The sequence below is a fragment of the Moschus berezovskii genome, chromosome 5 (genome assembly GCF_049115385.1).
Source record: "Moschus berezovskii isolate FMDL1 chromosome 5, NW_MosBer_1.0, whole genome shotgun sequence".
Classification (NCBI taxonomy): Eukaryota; Metazoa; Chordata; class Mammalia; order Artiodactyla; family Moschidae; genus Moschus; species Moschus berezovskii.
In genome coordinates this window covers 105,373,445-105,394,064 of record NC_142464.1, presented here as the reverse complement: position 1 = coordinate 105,394,064, position 20,620 = coordinate 105,373,445, and the positions used below count along the sequence as shown (strand labels likewise).

Below are 20,620 nucleotides of genomic sequence, written 5' to 3'. Positions count from 1 at the left end.
TCCACTGTATAATCATAAGGGATTTGATTTAGGTCATATCTGAATGGTCTAGTGGTTTTCCCTACTTTCTTCAATTTAAGTCTGAACTTCGCAATAAGGAGTTCATGATCTGAGCCACAGTCAGCTCCTGGTCTTGTTTTCGCTAACTGTATACAGCTTCTCCATCTTTGGTTGCAAAGAATATAATCAATCTGATTTCGGTGTTGACCATCTGGTGATGTCCATGTGTAGAGTCTTCTCTTGTGTTGTTGGAAGAGGGTGTTTGCTATGACCAGTGCATTCTCTTGACAAAACTCTATTAGCCTTTGCCCTGCTTCATTCCGTGCTCCAAGGCCAAATTTGCCAGTTACTCCAGGTGTTTCTTGACTTCCTACTTTTGCATTCCAGTCCCCTATAATGAAAAGGACATCTTTTTTGGGTGTTAGTTCTAAAAGGTCATGTAGGTCTTCATAGAACCGATTAACTTCGGCTTCTTCAGCATTACTCGTTGGGGCATAGGCCTGGATTACTGTAATACTGAATGGTTTGCCTTGGAAACGAACAGAAATCATCCTGTCATTTTTAAGATTGCATCCAAGTACTGCATTTCGGACTCTTTTGTTGACCATGATGGCTACTCCATTTCTTCTAAGGGATTCCTGCCCACAGTAGTAGATATAATGGTCGTCTGAGTTAAATTCACCCATTCCAGTCCATTTTAATTCACTGATTCCTAGAATGTCAACGTTCACTCTTGCCATCTCCTGTTTGACCACTTCCAATTTGCCTTGATTCATGGACCTAACATTCCAGGTTCCTATGCAATACTGCTCTTTACAGCACCGGACCTTGCTTCTATCACTGGTCACATCCACAACTGGGTATTGGTTTTGCTTTTGCTCCATCCCTTTATTCCTTCTATAGTTATTTCTCCACTGAACTCCAGTAGCATACTGGGCACCTACTGACCTGGGGAATTCCTCATACATGTTTGTAGATACCCTTAAAATTATAGTCATCCCCAAGTAATTATTCTACCCAAGAAGTGAATCGTATTCTTAATTTAGCCAGTCTTCAAGTTTTAAGAATAGGTGACCTTGAGCAATTTCCCCCTCTTTTAGCTTTTCTCTTGGATATTTCACTTCTGCTTTAGCAATGCTAGAACACTCAGGCAAGAGTAGATAGGTGCTTAAGTCAACCAATATTTATGAAACCTGCTAGGAAGGATTAGAAACTCATGTCAGCTTGTCTTGTTCTTTGCTAGTGACTCTGATGAAAGGTTTGGGGAGAGAAGTGTTGAAAAGATAGATGTCAGTATCTTTTCAGGGCTATATAGCACACATGGAAATGAAAATTGGGTGATTTCATATTTGAATTAATTAGTGTTATCTAAGAGTTGGATTGTGTGATTGAACTGATTGAGCAAATTAGTTCATTAATTCAAAATCTCCCCTTTATAAAATATAGCAAGAATAGCAAATAGTAAAAGCACACTTAGCTTAAACTTTTGGTGTTCCGTATTATGTTTGGTGTGGTTCAAATCCCATGAGCCATAACCAACTAGGAAAACACTTGAAATGCATAAAGATCCATGATAGCAACTCAGCAGGACAGCTAAGTGGTTTTGATGGAATAGAATTTGGTTATAATGAGAAATTATTAAATTGCATATCTAACTTATAAGATTTGGAGCCAAAACGGAGTTTATTTCTTTCTAGAGTGTAAATTCTAACAGAATAAATATCTTCCCTGTTTTGCCTGCCCTGTCTGTCTGGCATCTGGACTAGCTCCTGGCACAACATAGGTATTCAGATCAGGTGCATTGAGAATGACCGGGTAGACAGAGCTGAGTGACTAACACACACACCACAGTTTATTTATCCATTTGCCTACTGAAGGACATCTTGGTCATTTCTAGGTTTTGACCATTATGAATAAAGCTGCTGTAAACATCTGTGTGTAGGTTTTTGTGTAGACCTAAGTTTTCAGCTCTTTTGAATAAATAGTAAGGAACGCAGTTTCTGGATTGTATGGTGAGAGTGCATTTTATTTTGTAAGAATCCACCAAACTGTTCCAAATTGGGTGTACCATTCTGCATTCCCACCGGCAGTGTATGATAGTTCCCATTGCTCCACATCCTCTCCAACACGTGGTATTGTCAGCGTTCCCAATTTTGGCCATTCTATTAGGGATAGAGTGATATCTCATTGTTATTTTAATTTGTTTTTCCCTGATAAGTGTGATGTGGAGCATCTTTTCATAAGCTTATTTGCCATCTGTATGTCTTCTTTGGTGAGTGTCTGTTAAAGTCTTTGGCCTGTGTTTTAATTGGGCTGTGTTCTTATTGAAGAACTTTAAGAGTTCTTTGCATTAATGTATTTTGTAAAACAGTTCTTTATCAGATGTATCTTCTGAAAAAAGATATTTTCTCTCAGTCCGTGGCTTGTCTTTTCATTCTCTTGCTATTATTTTTCTCAAGCACTCTTCTTAGTGACTTCATTCATTAATTCACTTCAACGAATGAGGGCATAAGCAGTGAACAAGGCATGATGAGGTAACTTACCCAAGGTCACACAGCCAGTGACTAGTCAGAGCCAGGCAGGCTGACTCCAGGGCCAGCACACTTCCCAGTTGTGACTAGTTAGTCTTTCCACCAGTGTAAACACCTTTGTTGTGTTTTCAGGACATGCAGTGATTGTTGAGTTTCTTGTACAAAAGAAGTAGTTTCATATGCTGCATTTTTCAGGGAGTAGAATGAATTTAAATGAAACACTTGCCATCTGCTGCTTCAGGGAAAGAGCTTTGTATCGATAATAACACTGACAATATATGTATTTACTTTGGCTACTCTGCACAGTTTGCAGGATCTTGGTTCCCCAACCAGGGATTGAACCCATGCCCACTGTAGTGGAAGTGCAGAGTCCTCACCACTGGACCACCAGGAAATTCCTAAGAGCTAACACTTATATCACTGCAGAATCACTGCAGATGCTGATTGCAGCCATGAAATTAAAAGATGCTTACTCCTTGGAAGGAAAGTTATGACCAACCAGATAGCATGTTAAAAAGCAGAGACATTACTTTGCCAACAAAGGTCCGTCTAGTCAAGGCTATGGTTTTTCCAGTGGTCATGTATGGATGGGAGAGTTGGACTGTGAAGAAAGCTGAGCACTGAAGAATTGATGCTTTTGAACTGTGGTGTTGGAGAAAACTCTTGAGAGTCCCTTGGACTGCAAGGAGATCCAGACAGTCCATCCTAGAGGAGATCAGTCCTGGGTGTTTATTGGAAGGACTGATGCTAAAGCTGAAACTGCAATACTTTGGCCACCTCATGCAATGAGTTGACTCATTGGAAAAGACTCTGATGCTGGGAGGGATTGGGGGCAGGAGGAGAAGGGGACAACAGAGGATGAGATGGCTGGATGGCATCACCGACTCGATGCATATGAGTTTGGGTGAACTCCAGGAGTTGGTGATGGACAGGGAGGTCTGGCGTGTTGCAATTCACGGGGTCGCAAAGAGTCGGACACGACTGAGCAACTGAACTGAACTGAACACTTATATGACACTCGTGTGCCATCTGTGGTTCTGTGATCCTACTTATAGTGACTTATTTACTTATCACCACCAAATGAAGTAAATGTTATTAATTTTATCTCTGTAATTGACAAGGAACCCATGCAGAGTGGGTACCTCTTAATGCTTATCAACTAATAGAGAGTGGGCTTCAGTCTGCGTTCCTAACCACTTTATTACAATGAGAATTGTAAGATATCTCACCTGGTTGCTTTGTGTACCTTCTGCTGTTTTATTTTAATTTATGGGATCTCAGTGGATTTTGATTATTTGTGTTTTCTTACATTCTACTTGATAGAGGGTCGACTAGAGGTGTTCCAAGGGGAGAAATTGCTGTCATCCATCCCTATGTGGACCACGTTTGGGGAGCTAGCCATTTTATACAACTGTACAAGAACTGCCTCTGTGAAAGGTAACAGAAGAAGAAATGCTCTAGTTTTCAATTGCTGCACAATGTTAAAGACAATCTAAGTCACTGTTGCATCCTGAGTCTTTTTGTCTCCTGCTGTGCCCCTTATGCTCTTATTAATAGAAAGGCAATGCTCATAAAAGGATTTATATTGAAGCACTTGTCTGAATGATTCAAGCTTAAAGAAACCTTTCCATTGGAGTCCTGTATTTAAAATATGAATATGGCTTTATACATAATTGATTCTTGTATTTGCTTTAGTTGCCAATGTCAACTTTTTACTATGTAGATATTTGTCTTTGTCTCATCCAGATTGTTTACTTTCTATTCTCCATGAGGTGATGACCATGTTATAAATCAGAAAAAGTAATTATATCAATAAAATGTGTAAATATCAAAAAGGATATGAATTAATTAAGTGATTTTTGAGATTAGTTCAATTGCTTCTCCTTAGGGTTCTTGTTTTTATTGACTTTATTCATGGTCATATCATGTTTTCTTCTGAATTAACTTAGATCTAGTGTTTCTCAGTGTTTGGGGATAGGTTATCTGTGTGAGCATTGTTGCAGTATTTGATAAAAATGCAGATTCTCAGGCTCCATTCCAAACAATCTCTGGCAATGGGGCCCAGGGATCTTTATTTTTAACAAGAATGTCAAAATAATTCTAATTCACTCTGAAGTTTAGTAAGAGATTTTGATTTTGGTTTATTCTGTAGGCTCTCATCACTGCTATAAAATAAAAAATCTCACTGTCATAATTTCATTTAGATTTTTTGGAGTGACTACTTCTGCTTCTCTTCCTTTTTAGATTATATTCTTGCCTTAATTGTTTTTCCTATGAAAAGGCTGTCTCAAAAATTGTCTTGCATAATCTCTTTGAAAGTGATATTATATATTTTATGTAAAAGTAACCATAGAGATTCTTAAAATATATTGGCTCTCGTTAGCAACGGTGTCTAAACAACATAAAAAGACATAAAAACAGACTTACAAGCAGAGACCTTTAACTTTCAATTATCTGCTTGTGAATTCTTCACTTTCTGGAATAGATGCAGGCTGGCTGGCTTTCTTTTGTATCACAGCCCAAATCTAAAATACATTCTGATGATGCAGTGTGTAATTAAGAATTGCAAACTAATTTTAATATCATCCTAAGCAAAACATAATTAGAATGGAAATCTTTTGCTGCTCACTTCCAAATCATGGTTCATTTCAAAGCCAAAAATGATTTTATAAAATTACCTACTCTTTACATCACTACCTCCTTCCATTTTGCATGTTTAAATAATGCGTTTTCCAAGAAAGAGAATTTTATGACAGTACATGAAAAATTTATTGATCAACATTTTGGAATGTTTTCTTAATGTAAGAGCTCAACAGTTTTTTTTTTTTTTCTTGATTTTTCTAAAGCTATTACCAATGTTAAAACATGGGCACTAGATCGAGAGGTATTCCAGAATATAATGAGAAGGACAGCTCAAGCTAGAGATGAACAGTACAGAAACTTCCTCCGAAGGTAAGAGTAACGCATTGATGGCAGAAAGAGAAGGTGGTCTAGCCATACTGTGGGTTTGTTGGTTTTATCAGAGTAATTATTTTACTATAGCTTTTCTTATTTAAGCATTTTCCACATGATTAAGCCAAAGGAACACAAGTATTTTCTTGCAGTAAATGCCACTAGATATGAAAATTTGTGTTTCATTCCCATTAGCCTTTTCACTGATTTATTTCTCTTGCTAATTTTGCCCTTGTGTTGATGGCGTCATTTCACATAGTATAGAATAATGTCCAAAAAATTCCTAAAATATTCATTTGGGTTGCTCAGTTGACTTTTAAAGATATCCTATAATTTGAAAGCTGATAACAAAAGGTAATAATGCTTTGCTTAAAATAATATTAAATTATTTTACTGTCCTTATTTGCTTTACCTGAGATATTTTCTCATTGGCATAGCCACACTATCTTCCAAATTACTGTTATTTGTAGCAAATTAACTTGCCAAAAATGTTATTATGCTTGCCATCATGACATGGATCCTTGAAACATATGCATTTTGTAAACTGTTCTGAACCCCCAACTACTTGGACACATTAAATTATAGAGAAACAAGTACCTATTTAGCTAAAAAATAAAAAAAGTCAGCAACACATTAAAAACATTTTTTTGAAAGTATAAGTTCCTTATTTAAAATCTTTCCGTGTGTTTTGGGGGAGATTTGACAGTCTCTGAAGCTGCAATGTGTACTGTAATGATATGGAACTCATGATAAGTGATAATAACAATAAAATATCCTGCAGTTTCCGAAAATAAATTGAGTTCTTTTTAAGTATAATTAAGTTTATCTTGCATAACTATCCTGCAGAGTCAATGATTTTAGGAATGTGCAGTGCCTAGCCCATAGTGAGGACTCTGAATACTGAATGGAGGCATTGTTAATCAGTAGAACATTGCAGGCATTGAGGTTTTTTATGTGGACTCCCTTTGATGTTCTTTCCCAGACACAGTAATGACCCCTGGAAGACAGCTGCAGTAATGACAAGCAGGTGCCTTACCTATATGCCAATCAGCGCTTTAGCCATCAGGTTGTAGGATCTACCTGAGTGTTTGTGTTAGTTGCTCAGTTGTTTCCAACTCTTTGCCACTCCATGGACTGTAGCCCACCAGGTTCTTCTGTTCATGGAATTCTCCAAGCAAGAATACTGGAGTGGGTTGCTGTTCTCTTCTCCAGGGGATCTTTCCAGCCCAGGGATTGAACCTGGGTCTCCTGCACTGCAGGCAGATTCTTTACTGTCTGAGCCCCAGGTTATCTCAAAATCCAGCAACTGAGCAACACAGATCTGTATTTAAAACTAATGCAAGGACCAAACGGGATACATAAATAAACCAGTGTCTATGGGTTGCATCATGTCTGAGATAAAACCTGAGCCACTAGGCATTAGTGGTTCATTCCCTTGAAATCTGCTGTGTTCTGCCTCAGTGGAAGGAACTCAAGAGAATTTACTAGTACACGTTCCTTCCTTTTTACTTTTCTTTTTTCATTTTGTTACCTCATTCATACATTTTTTCAACCAATATGTATTCCAGGCCTAAACATTGTGAATTCAGTGGTGAACAAGATAAACCTAATCTATGCCTTCACAGATGGGAGACAGATTAAAGATTTTTTCTCATATTAATTTCCTTACCAACCCTCAAGAGTGATAAGCTTATAGGAGATATTTTTCACTAACATTATAGATTCCAGTTTGGACCAGAATTAGAACTTTCATGATTGGCATGTGTTAATCAATTAAACCAAAGGAATAAAAAATATTCCCTTGCAGTAAATGTCACTATACAGACAAAAAGGTTCTGGTTAACCCTTTTACCTCTTCATCTGTAAGAAGACATATTAGAGAAATACATTTGTCTTTGCTTCATAATATACAACAAGCTCTTTTTCCATTTACATCTTCCTTCCCGATGGCTCAGTGGTGAAGAATCCACCTGCAGTATAGGAGATGCGGGTTCGATCCCTGGGTTGGGAAGATTGCCTGGAGAAGGAAATGGCAACCCACTCCAGTATTCTTGCCTGAAAAATCCCATGGACTGAAGGAGCCTGGTTAGCTACAGTCCATAGGTTCCAAAGAGTCAGACCCTACTGAGTGACTGAGCATGTTATGAAACATTTGACATATATCAAATTATGCACAGTACATATGTAAGTTATAAGATATAACAGAATGAGTGCCATCTGGCTACTGACCAATATAAGTAGAAAGTTAGCAGTGCTGTTGGGGTTCTCATATGCTCTCCTATGGTCATTTTCTAGCCTTTCTTGGGGTATCTCCTCTCCTTGGATAAGTCTATATTCTGAAATTTGGAAATCATAACCTTGGTATTTCTTATTATTTTGCCTCTAGCTTGGTTTAGCCTACTTTTGAATTTTACAAAATCGGTATTATTTTTGCAAGTCAATCTTTTTACTCAATACCTTTTATTAAGGTTCATCTACTTGGTATTCCTTATTATTTTGCCCGTAGCTTGGTTTAGCCTAGTTTTGAATTTGACAAAATTGGCATTATTTTTACAAGTCAGTTTTTTTTACTCAGTTCCTTTTATTAAGGTTCATATACTTGGTTAGTGCAGTCATTTGTTCTATTGTAGAGTTCTGTCATCTGACTCAACCACAGTGCATTTACTGCTCTACCATTGGGGGTATTCTAGTGTTTTGCAATTACAAATGATTCAGATGCAAAAGTTCTTAGACACAGCTCCTGGCTACATGCCTCCTGAAGCACTGTGCAAGAATCAGTTTAGAGCTCTCTTTTTGAAAATCAGACCCAATCGTGTATTTATGGAGGAGCATCATTTTTTTCCTTAGCGGTGTCAAATTCTAGATGGTAAAAAAAAAAGTACTTACTTTACAGAAATTCTATCAACAGTCCTGAGTGAAAATGGGTAAAGTATAAATTTCTTTAAAAGTACAATTTAATCATATTGATTAGTTAATAATACTGAGTGGAATTTTTGTTTTTGTTTTTTCAAATAATGTCAATGTTCTTTTCCTTCTCTATTCATTATTATTATCTGTAAAAATGTTATTATTACATGCCTTTGGCTACCATTAATTTTAAAAGATTGTACAATATGACTAATAATCAAAGATCATTTCCATGCTAATTCCTATATTCCCCCTGGATTCAGTCTTAACTTAATTACAGGATTTAGAAGAAAATCTGATCCTCCTCTGGAAGTGGAGGACCTCATTCATGCTAATAAAAGAGATATTGAGATGTGGAACACATTTCTGGATGTGATTCACTTTGAAAGCCAACAATAAATGTAAACTTTTTTTTTTTTTCTCAAAACAAAATTTGGTCATTCTCCTTTCATGGCATCTTACAATTTTTATTTATTTGCCTAGGATAAATGTCTGCTGTTTTATGTGATCATATAATTTTAGTGTATTTGAAATATGTTTTTGAAATTCAGTTATTTATGTATGATATATACGGAGGTTTACTTTGGAAAAATTAAAGTATTTGTTTAAATGCATGTATAAATTATGTAGAGGTGTGTATTTGTAGTTTAATTCAGGAAGATAATTAAATAAAGGTTTATTTTTCGTTTTGAAGTGTATCCTTGCTGAAGAATTTACCTGAAGATAAACTAACCAAGATCATTGACTGCTTGGAAGTGGTAAGAAATTTTAAAGTAAAAAAAATATATTTCATTAAAAGATTGTATAATCTCATCATTATTAGCCTTGTAAATGAATAAAAAAGGAAAAGATGGTGATCACTAGTCTACAGAAACCAGGAAACATTTTCACAGTAGAAAAACTTTAGGCTCACTCACACAGAATTAAGGGCCTGGATTGGAATTCAAGGACTCTTCTGAAATATATAAAAGAAAATTGGATTAGCATGTGTAAAGATTTACATATTTTAATCTTTTTTAGTGTATGTTATAAAACTAATCTGCCTTACTCAAGAGGCATTTCATTTTCACCAATTAACATCACAGTCCTTTACAGAGTATTCCTAGTATGAAGGAGTCAGTGATGCATAAGTAGGTGATGGAATAGAGAAAGGATATTATTGGAACTTTCCTGACAAGCTTCTGAATCAAGCTATGAAATACCCCATACTTGAAAACTCTAGGCTATGAAAAGACATTTGAAAAAAAAACCAGACAAACCTTGCCCTTAACAAGCACTTTACCTATTTTAACATCTAGGGAAAAGAGGCATATTGGAACATGTTCAAAAACTCATATTAGGGATCACACAGATGGTTGGTTCTAGTCCAAGTCTAGTCAAGTCTTTTCGTGAATAATGCTTTTCTGACATGTCCCTTGGATTTTAATAATATGAGTTATATGAAAACCTCTTCAGAGATTAATATTCAAAGTAAATAACTTCTAACTTTATTTTTGGGAGGGGGGTTAATTTCATTGAAACCCAGATGGCTTTTAGGGAATTTAAAGGTAGTATGGAATAGGAAAGGAATCACATGTTGACTTTAAGCTTTTAGAAAGCTGTTCTCGGTGGGAGACAGGAAAAAAAAAACCCTCCAGATTGATTGTTGACAGATTCATGCCTCTGTCAATCACAATATACAATGTAAACTAATATCTGTTGAGAAGGGAGCACCAACCATTTCATCCTTAAGTGTAAGTGACACCAGTAATGTTTCTATTTACAATTCATGGAACCCATCCAGCCATTTCTCAAGGACAGGCCATGGTGACACAGTGCCTGGCCTTGTGTCCCCAGAGCGCTCAGATATGAAGTCATTTTCAAGAGGACTGCTTGCCTGCATCTCATGGGATTTTCTCAGTGTAACATAACCCAATCACAGATGTTACAAATTAATAATTCATCCTAATTTCTTAGTGTTTTTTTTTTTTAAAGCTGGAGAGGCCATGTATTTTTTTTTGTGAACCGAGGAAATCTGTTTTTAATATAATACTAATAGAGTAGATTCACCAGAGGGGAATTCCATGCTGACAGCAAATATTAAAATTTAGTATTATTAAAAATAAATGGTAAATTAGACATATTTATAGCAGCCACAGGCAATAGATACAGAATATATAGGGGGCAGGGGGGCTCCAACCTAATATTAATTAACACACAGTTCGAGTTTGAAAGTCTCATCATTTAAAACACCCTAGAAAGGCTTTATTATGTATTCGCCTTTGCAGACAGCAGCACAGTTTATAAAGGGCTCTTTATTCATACCTGGCAAACAAATGTGTCTCTGTAATGTGTGAAAATTCTCAAATTCGAAAGTGATTAACAAGGGAGTCATGGGATCTATTTAGCGCTAAGAAAAGTACATAATTTACCAGCATAGCTTGGACTAATAACCCATCAGCAGGGTCCTGACAGCAGCCAATCACTAATGCATTGGAGTTATGACAGAGCCCCCGCTGAACTCCAGGGCCAGCTGTCCCACAAACTGGCCTGTTGAGAAAAACAGGCTGAATCTGTGTGTACTATTTAGGAGTTGATTTGGGTGGTTTTAAGTTTTTGTGCAGAGGTTGCAGGGGGAGCATCGGAATTTCCCATCACCAACCAGTAGATCTGATGATCTTAAGACTTTGTCTGTGAAACTCCTGGACCAAATGGGCTGAATGTGCGGTATTCCAAAAGCATTTCTTGTTTTAGCATGAGTCATCCAGAGCATTCAATTCTAGAGGCAGACATCGCCTTTAAACCTCTTCTCGCGTTCTAATGAGAAAAGGAGGGTGGAAAGAGTAGCAGCATATTCACTGGTATGTTTTAAGAGTTAACTGATGTACATCCTAAAACGCGTCACAGATTCTGAATGCAGTGTTACTGTTAATGATGATGAAAATGACAATGTGACTTCTGCACCTGGCAGTTGTGTAGTATAAAAGCCAGGAGAGGGAACAGTTTCTGTTTCCTCTGGTGGCAATTGATCCAGGAAGTGTGGGATTTGATTGTGCGGTGGATGGAAAAGTCACCTAACTTTTTGTTATGGAGATTTGGTAATTTGACCCGGTGGCCCTGGCACTGCGACTCTGACATGCCTCTTTCATGAAATGAGGTGTCGTAAGAGTGGGGTCGGGGTAGGGGGAATGTCCTTGTCCTTAATCAGATCACCAGTGGTGCTGCTTAAAAGGCAGATTCCCTCTAGAAATATGGTACTGATGAACCAATTGGCAGAACAGGAATAGGGACACAGAAATAGACTTGTGGACACAGCAGAGGAAGGAGAGGATGGGACGAACTGAGAGAGTAGCATTGAAATATACACTACCATGTATAAAATACATAGCTAGCGGGAACCTGCTGTATTACAAAGAGACCTCAACTTGGTGCTCTCTGATGATCCAGAGGGGTGGGATTGGGGATAAGCGGGTGAGAGGGAGGCTCAAGAGGGAGGGAATATATGTATACATATAGCTGATTCACGCTCTTGTACAGCAGCAACTAACTCAACATTGTAAAGCAATTATCCTCCAATAAAAAAAGGCAGGTTCCCACATATTACCTCAACACTTACTGAATCAAAAACTCTGGGGTAAGGACACAGATATCCATACTTTAGCCATACAATTTTTAGGTTTATTAAAGTTTAAAGTTATGAAAAGAATACATGTATTTTGGGTTTGCCACAGTCTGTCTCTTCATTCACAAGATTTCCATTTTTTATCATTTTTGGAAAGTCTAATCTTCCTTTCTTATATTTCCTGCTAGCACTTGCATAAGCCAGTGAGTTTTTTCTCAATTTAATGATTACACCCAGCACCATAAGAAAGTTGAGATAATTGTGGATTTTGCCATTTTATGGACCTGTTAGTTAAAGTCTGGGCTGCTCATTGAGAAAGTTAACTAGACCAAAGTCTGGAGATTAAAGTTTGTGGTCAAGTGTCTGTGCATTGCAGATGTCAATTGTGGTGGGGATCAAGGTCTCCTCATCTATCAAATAAAGGCATGGTAGGCCACATCTCTAAGGGCTTTCTCAGTGTTCCAGTTACAAAATTCCATACTGTGGGTTCACCCAAATGGAGGAATTTCTGTTGGTTTTCATTTTGTAGGCTCTGATAAGGCATCAGATACTAAATTATGCCTGAATGGTTGACAGGGTTCACCTGATCCAGATGTGTTTGATTTAAAATTTCTGAGATAAATAACTTGGACAAGCAAAAACAGCTGGTAACAAACCCAAATAACTGAATACAGTGTGTGTGTTTTAATTTATCTATTTTAATTAGAGGATAATTACTTTACAGTAGTGTGATGGGTTTTGCTATTCTGTATAGTTTTTTAAACAATCAGCTTAGGTGCGCGGTCACATGATGCAGGGTATGTGTGTGGGTAAGTGTATGTGTGTGTAATCATACTTCTGTGTATCATCAATATGTACTTGTAATGAAGATTTCTAACTACACACTGAAGAAGCTAAGGCAGTCATAGGCTTTCTTCTTTGTCTTTGCCTTCTATCAACTTGGATTTTAAGTCTAGTTTCATATTTTCTATTTACAGACACTCATGCTCTAGCATTTTGCTATCACAGAATGAGCGTTTTTTTTTACATAAAAACTCTTTCATCTTCAACTGTTGCTGTTTATGGTTTTCTTCTGACCTCTGCCTCTCAGTCTGCCCTGGAATTGATTCCCTTTTTTTCCTGTCTTGTCATAATACTAAATAACTACTCTCAGGGTTTTTAGACATCTTCTTTTAAAACATCTTTTTTAGACTGTGGGGCACAACTCATTAGTAGGTCATGAAATCAATTTAGAGGAACAATTAAAAAAATCAGAGTAGTAAGCATAGGTACTGTTCAAATATGTTTGTTTTATACAAATGTGTGTGTCCATGCTCACATGTGTGTATGTGGGCATACATGTAAAATGTATTTAATTACTGTAGGCCAGAGTAAAAAATGTCCGAAAACCATTGCTTCACAGGGTAGGGTCTATGGTTTCTTGCTTCTCTAAGGGTCCCCTTTGCAGTGTAACCACAGGACAATAAACCACACTGTTTGCAGTTCTCTTTTTGGTCTTGGTGACCACCCTGGCTAGACTGGCTACACTCCCCAATTGACAAACACTGGCCAGTCTGGCATCATAGCCAGTACTTACCACTATATATTTTTGGTCTGACCTACATCCCCAGCCTTTTCTGATCTATGAAGTTACTGTCAACACACTGGGAGGTATTATTTATCTTCCTCCCATGGTTTTGGGTGACAAAGACCCATCACTAGGAAAAACACTGTTAGGAATCTTGCCGCTGAGGAAACAACAAAGCTCTTTCTCAGTGTTCCCTTTCCAGCTTCTCCCTCTTAGCTTATCTGACAGATAGAAATTAAAGCTGCACATCCACGCAGACCAGAGGCTATATAATAACTGAAGGAACAGCCTATTAGCAGTTCAGAAACTCTCCAGATTCCTTTGATTCCTTGTGGGTAATGGGGGCTGGGATTGAGAAGGGGACAGGAGAGGCTGAGAGCAGACTGACTGAAACGGGAGCGTGTCACATGTCCCTCCTCAAACCAGCAGTTTCAGCAAAGAGAACTGAACCTTAGCTCTGTCATGAAGATGCCTGGACTGAGGTATCACGGTCACTTAACCTTCCCGGATCACAGTCATCGCAACAGTAAAATCATGCTTGAATGGAGTGAACATTTGTGATAGAGCTAAAATGAGAAAGTTGAGTAAGCAGCCTGTGATGTAAAAAACTCAAAATATTGTTTTCCAAGTAAAATAGAAGTTTGTTTCTTGCCCACATAGCAGTCCAGGGAGATTGGTCCTGGGTGGCTATACAGAATCCTTCAAGAACTCCAGCTGGTGGCTACTCTACCATCTTTAACCTGGGCCCTCTCCCAAGATCTCTCCTGGTCATGCCATTGCCACTGGGGCACAAGTATGAAGGCACATGTCTGCAACGGATCATGGGCTTGGCATGGAAATGGCATGTGTCACTTCTGTTCAGACTCTTACAGCTAGAAGTTAATCCCGTGGCCACAGCTAATAGCAGGGAGGCTGGGGAATGTGGTTTACCTGTGGAAAACATTGATGACCAGCTCACAGCCTCTTTCACAGGAATTAAGTCACCAACTTGACTGTCCCGCCTAGTCCTCACACGTTGTTAGGAGTGGTCATACCATCTCAATTCAACAGAATAGGAAACAGGTCAGATTCAAGTAACAGCTAAGCAAACCATTCTCATCCTCCTCCTTAACGTAGCAGTCATTAATCATTTGCTATGTTTCAGGTGCTTTTAATTCATCAAAAATTATTGTCTTTAATTGACTTCTGGTGGTAGGCAAAAATGGACTCCCTCCAAAGTAAGTGTCTAGACCCTAAAGCCTGGAACATGAATGTGTTATGTTACATGGCATAAGCAACTTTAAATATGTAATTCAGGTTTCTAGTGAAGTGAAGTGAAGTGAAGGTCACTCAGTTGTGTCTGACTCTTTGTGACCCCATGGAATAAAGCCTGCTAGGCTCCTCTGTCCATGGAATTCTCCAGGCAAGAATACTGGAGTGAATTGCCATTTCCTTCTCCAGGGATCTTCTTGACCCAGGGATTGAACCCAAGTCTCCTGCATTGCAAGCAGACTCTTACTGACTGAGATACAAGGGAAGCCCAATGAAAGTGAAAGTCGCTCAGTCCTGTCTGACCCTTTATGACCCCATGGACTATACAGTCCATGGAGTTCTCCAGGCCAGAACACTGGAGTGGGTAGCTTTTCCCCTTCTTCAGCGGATATTCCCAACTCAGGAATTGAACTTGGATCTCCTGCCTTGCAGGCAGATTCTTTACCAACTGAGCTATCAGGGAAGCTCTGAGTACCACCAAGAATACTGGAGTAGTTACCATGCCCTCCTCCAGGGGATCTTCCCAACCCAGGGATCGAACCTGCATCTCTTAACGGCTCCTGCATTGGCAGGCAGGTTCTTTACCACTAGTACCACCTGGGAAGCCCAATTAAGGTTTAGGCTCTTAAAATAGGGAGATTATCTTGGACTGTCTAGGTGGGTCAAATATTATTACATGAACCCTTATGAGCAGAGAATTTTCTCTGGCTGGAGTCAGAGAGATGCAGCAGAAGTGGAAGTCAGAGAGATTCCAAGTGTATGAAAAATGCCATGTGCATAAGTTCTGAAACCTAGCAGGCTCCATGAAAGGATAGGAAAGAAGTCTCTGGGAGCTAAGAGGCAGCCCCCAGCTCACAGACTACAGGGAAATGGAACCATGTTCTACAACCTCCATGAACTACATTCTGCCAACAATATGATTAAACTTGAGAGCAAGTTTTTTCCTGGAGCCTCCAGAAAGGAACACAGCCCTACTGACACACCTTGAGTTCAATCTTGAGAGACCTGGAACACAGAAATTCTGTTCAGCCACATCATGCCTCAACTCTCTGATCTTACTATCTCTGAGATAGTAAGTGGAGGTTGTTCCAAGCCACTAAGTATGTGTGGTTATTTTCTTAACAAATGCAGTAGGAAAATAATGTGCTTATATTCTCTCAATCTTTGAAAAAAATGTTATTTGAATTTTATGGATTGATGAAAGTGAAATTCAAAGCAGAACTGAGATTTGAATCTATATTTCTATGGCTTGAAAGTACTTTTCCCCCGAAGACACTGTGCTTCCTAGCACAAGACATTGAAATGTCTTGCAGAACGTACACTGTACTATGTAAATAAAAGGCATGTTTATTAGTATCAGGAGTAATACTTATTCCACATGTGTAAATCTGTTTTAAGTGTAAATGACCAAAAAGGGTACTGAAATATGGCAGACACAAAAGTAGTGTTGTTTGGATTTTATTTTCAACTCTAAAAGAAAAATAAGGGAGCTATTATGTTGTTCTTTATGCCTTCTACAAAAATTAAATAAGTCCATTTTTGCTTGTATAAATTAAGATATCCATCTTAGTTCTATGACTCTGAGGCAATATCAAATTAAAGGAAAGTAGGGATGGACAGTTTAATCCATCTTGTATTTTCTGAGACTGAATTACTCTTTTGGTCTGACAGGTGGATGAATTACTTTTCCCTGTCTAAAAATTCTCTGATTATACACACTTATACGAGGGAAACAAAGAAATGAGTGATAATTTGAGATTTTGCAAGTTTAAACTTTGTTGAAGAACAGAATTTACATGTAAAAAATTCTAATGTCAACTTTTCATGATATAAATCTTTGGAGAGAATCCATATGAAAGAGCTCCTCTCATAGAGATTGTGTACAATGTTCCCAACCATTGCTCTGCAAGGCATAAGAATTGAGACTGATATTCCTCCATACCCACTGGGGATAGTGTTTTCAATTTAGAAGATAACGTTTGCCCTTTTTCTAAACTCTGGACCATTTCAGATTGTTGAAGCTCCCTAAACAGTTTATATTTAGATTATTTGGGTGAAGCTCACTTGCGTATCTCTGATAATCACCTTGCTTTCATTTCTCTTCATGTCTTCCATGTCCATGCCTGACAGTATTCCAGGTGAATATTTTTGTGTGTGTATGTTAAAGATAAACATAAATTCAGGTGAACAAGCAAAAGTCTTCTTACTTTTCCATGGCTTCTGACTTTAAGAAAATCACAGTTACAATAAGCAAAAAATAGCAGAAATGGGTGTGGAATGTTCATTTCAAAAGCACAAGTTCTGTCTCATTTATGTCTTCCTCTGTATATCTCTGCTGTATTTAACCCTTTCTTTTTCTTTCATCCCAATAGGAATACTATGACAAAGGAGATTACATTATTAGAGAGGGAGAGGAAGGAAGTACGTTTTTCATTTTAGCAAAAGGAAAGGTAAATATTAATTAAAGCTTACTTGAAGTAAATCTAAAGAAGCATTTCAAATCTGTTTGCCATTAAAGCAGCAGTGTTGTGCATTGCAGCCTAAGTCGTCTGTCTGCGTTGAGCAGGTAACGGAGCTTCTGCTCAGAAGACCCCTGGGGAAGTGAGGGTTGGAGGGAAGGGGGTTGGTCTGAGTACTGGGTTCGGGGCCACAGGAGACTTATCATGGGTTCCGGCTGCAATAGTAATTTCTTAGTGACCTTAGTCAGGTCACTTGACTTTCTTTGGACCCCATTTCATTGTGTGTAAAATGACTGGATTATTTCTAAAGGTCTCTTCCAGCTATGATTGTGTGATTCTCAACCCAAGGGTTCTAGATCAAGGGCTGTAATATTTTCCCATTCCACAGGTAGACAAACAACAGGTAGAGCATGAACTAGATAACTGACAGAACAATCAGGCATCATGCAGTAGAACAATATGATTGAGAACTTGAATTCATACACAGTAGCTCAAGTTGATTTAGATGCTGATGAAAAATTTGCACTAATATATGCAACATATTTACACTAATATATGCAATATATTCCTTTACCTAGATATTGAGTGGATAACATGTTGCCAGTTGTCTCTAGGTTGACTCTTTGCAGTGTTCCTCAGAGACAAAAAGCATTTGTGAAATACTGAAGAAAAGGATAAAATCTTAAGCATCTTTGTCTCTGAAGTGTCAGCTTTTTACTGACACTGTTTCTTCCCCAGAAGAGTTTATCATCAGAGAGTTAGACACTGCCCTTTGTAAACTGCTTTGTGGTTGAACTTTGGATGGAGCCCCCAGCAATGGAAAAAAATTAACAAAATAGTTTCAGAAACTCTTGAACACTCTGCACCACTTTTCATCATTTCTCCCCAACCTGGACCTCATGGTTTGAAAGAATTCTGGTTAATGAATAAATTGCATTTATCATTTAAACTTTTTGAAATGTATTAATAAATGTTCATCCGAATTTCAAACCAGCACAAAGCAACACTTCTTAGCATGTTGAACTGGAATAATTCTAGCCACAAAAAGGAATATTGATGTTTTTGTTTGACTCTGGCTTCCTGGACGGTGGATCACACTGAGACTCTCATGAAAGTTGTGGATTCTCCTCCATATACTCATTTTTCTTTCAGTTTTAGAGGATACACAGAAATCAACATGTTAGTCAGGAACCTGAGATTCAGAATTCCTGATATTCAGTCTTATTCTTGATTGATTTGTCATCCCTGTTTGGTTTTTTGAAAAAATAAATTTCCCATAGGGCCATTATTATTTTCCTTGAGCATCCCTAGGAAGAAACAACTGGATTCATATAAAATACTTTGAGCAGTGAGATTTGAATGAAAGCTTCCTCTCTCAAAAGGTGGTGTCATTTGATCGTGTTGAATCACAGGATTTTTCAGTTCACCTAAATGAAATGACTATAGTTAGATGATTGTTTCACTAGTGCAAGTATAAAGCAAAGACTTGTCTTTTTTCCTTGTTGAGTCAAGTTTATATAGATCAGGAGAGTCTGGTTAAATGGGTATGTGCTCAGATTCTCCCTTTTTTTCTCTTCTCTCTCTTTTCTTATATTGTTTGACATCATTTAGGTAAAAGTCACCCAAAGTACTGAAGGCCATGATCAACCGCAGCTAATAAAAACACTGCAGAAAGGAGAATATTTTGGAGAAAAAGCTCTTATTAGGTGAGTTCATGAATTTGTATACCACACTTAAATAATTCTTTGGTTGTTTCACATGTGTACTTCTTACCCTTGTAGAGTTGTCAAATAGATCTACCATTTATCCAGGAAATAAACGCCAATTTTACTGACTTCTAAAAATTTCATTGTTAAGCAGGAAATAAGTGTACTGATTTTCCAGAGGAAGAAATTCATGAAGTCTTCTAAGTTTGCTAGTGAAAATAAAATTGGTGTTCTATTAGAATTTTTAGTTTAAACGAGAGAAAGAAATGGAAAATTTAAATTTTCCTGTAAGAACGTGTTTTTATATATTCCTGTTTTACCCTTTAAAAATGATCAAGTAATGACTTCCCATATTTTTGTGATTTTAAATCATTATGTCAAAAGTAGTATTTTCTTAAGGAATTTTATAGGCTCATTTTGCAAGTTTTAAAAACAGCTCAAAATAGTGTATCTGACGTTTCTACCTGAACCTTTGGCCTTTTGAGATATGAGTTTATTTACTGTTGACCTAACTTATGGAAAAACATTTGTAAAGATTAATCAAACGTCTCAGGAGGCATTATGTGCTTCCTGGAATTCAGAAAACAACCTTAAGTCTAAAAGAATTTTTTCTTAAATAATATAACTTTATAAAAGATCAAGTTAGAATTTTGAGCAACACACTTTTTTTTTGAATTACATGTTTTTAAATGAATGCTTGAAATTAGTTAAGAAAACACTTAAATTATCTTATTACTAAATACTTTTTATTTCATCTTTATACTTATAAAAATGAGTAGGGTTTCTGCTTGTATTTCCTCCTTTTTAATTTTTGTCTGTGAAGCCTACAAGTTCTGCTGATTCATATGTTAGGATTACATTAAGTACAGAGCAATGAAAACATCTTCATAAATTACCTGAAAACAAATTTGGTTCTTTAAAAATCATAAAGCTCTTAGTTTTTAAAGAAAATTAAACTACTTAAAAACTTAGTAAGCTAAGGTATGGTTATTTTGTAAATAATTTAAAAATTGAATTTAAAGACAAGTTGAATTTTTGTTTTCCATTATGTAATGAACTTGTTTCAATAACAGGGAAATAATCCTTTTTTTTTTTTTTGGTTTGCTTTTTTATGACAGAATATGAATACACTCATGTAATACACTCATGTAATATCATTATTTAAGACTTCAATGTGTTTGTTCTTAACATTAGCACATTACTTTTCTCATACCCCCAAGCAAAATTACTGAAGTCCAAAAGTGCAGAGAACTTTATAAATACACCATAAACTCAAAATAACTCTTTGAAAGGAAAAGTGCTGTCTGGTTATGCTGGATCTGAAATAATTTATGCTCTCTGTTGCAGCCAGCCAATTATAGTATTTTCCCATGAGAAACATGGGAATTTATATTTAATAAAGACACTCTGCTCCCCAAAGTATTTAAAACATAAAGCTAGAATCAATGAGGAGGAGAGTTGGATACATATATTTTTTCATTTTTGTGTATTTTTATGCTGTCACTCTTTAGGGCCACTAACTGATTCAGTATTCCTTATATTCTGTATATTTACATGATTTGATGTTAAATAGCCCCAGGAGATCCTTCAGCATTTTATGTGCAAAAATAAATCTATGACAGTTAAACAGTTATTGTGAAAGAAAC

The 20,620-nt window shown here is 37.2% G+C and overlaps 1 protein-coding gene across 2 annotated transcripts in view; it reads left to right on the top strand.

Moving 5' to 3' along the window:
* Positions 1–20,620, top strand: part of PRKG2 (protein kinase cGMP-dependent 2) — a 114,792-nt gene that overhangs the window by 33,962 nt on the left and 60,210 nt on the right. For both annotated transcript variants that reach the window (XM_055434525.2, XM_088836098.1), the window contains 5 exons: positions 3,855–3,968; positions 5,378–5,483; positions 9,085–9,148; positions 17,182–17,259; positions 18,880–18,974. In XM_055434525.2, the coding sequence (XP_055290500.2) occupies positions 3,855–3,968; positions 5,378–5,483; positions 9,085–9,148; positions 17,182–17,259; positions 18,880–18,974 (457 nt within the window). The remainder of the gene's footprint in view (positions 1–3,854; positions 3,969–5,377; positions 5,484–9,084; positions 9,149–17,181; positions 17,260–18,879; positions 18,975–20,620) is intronic.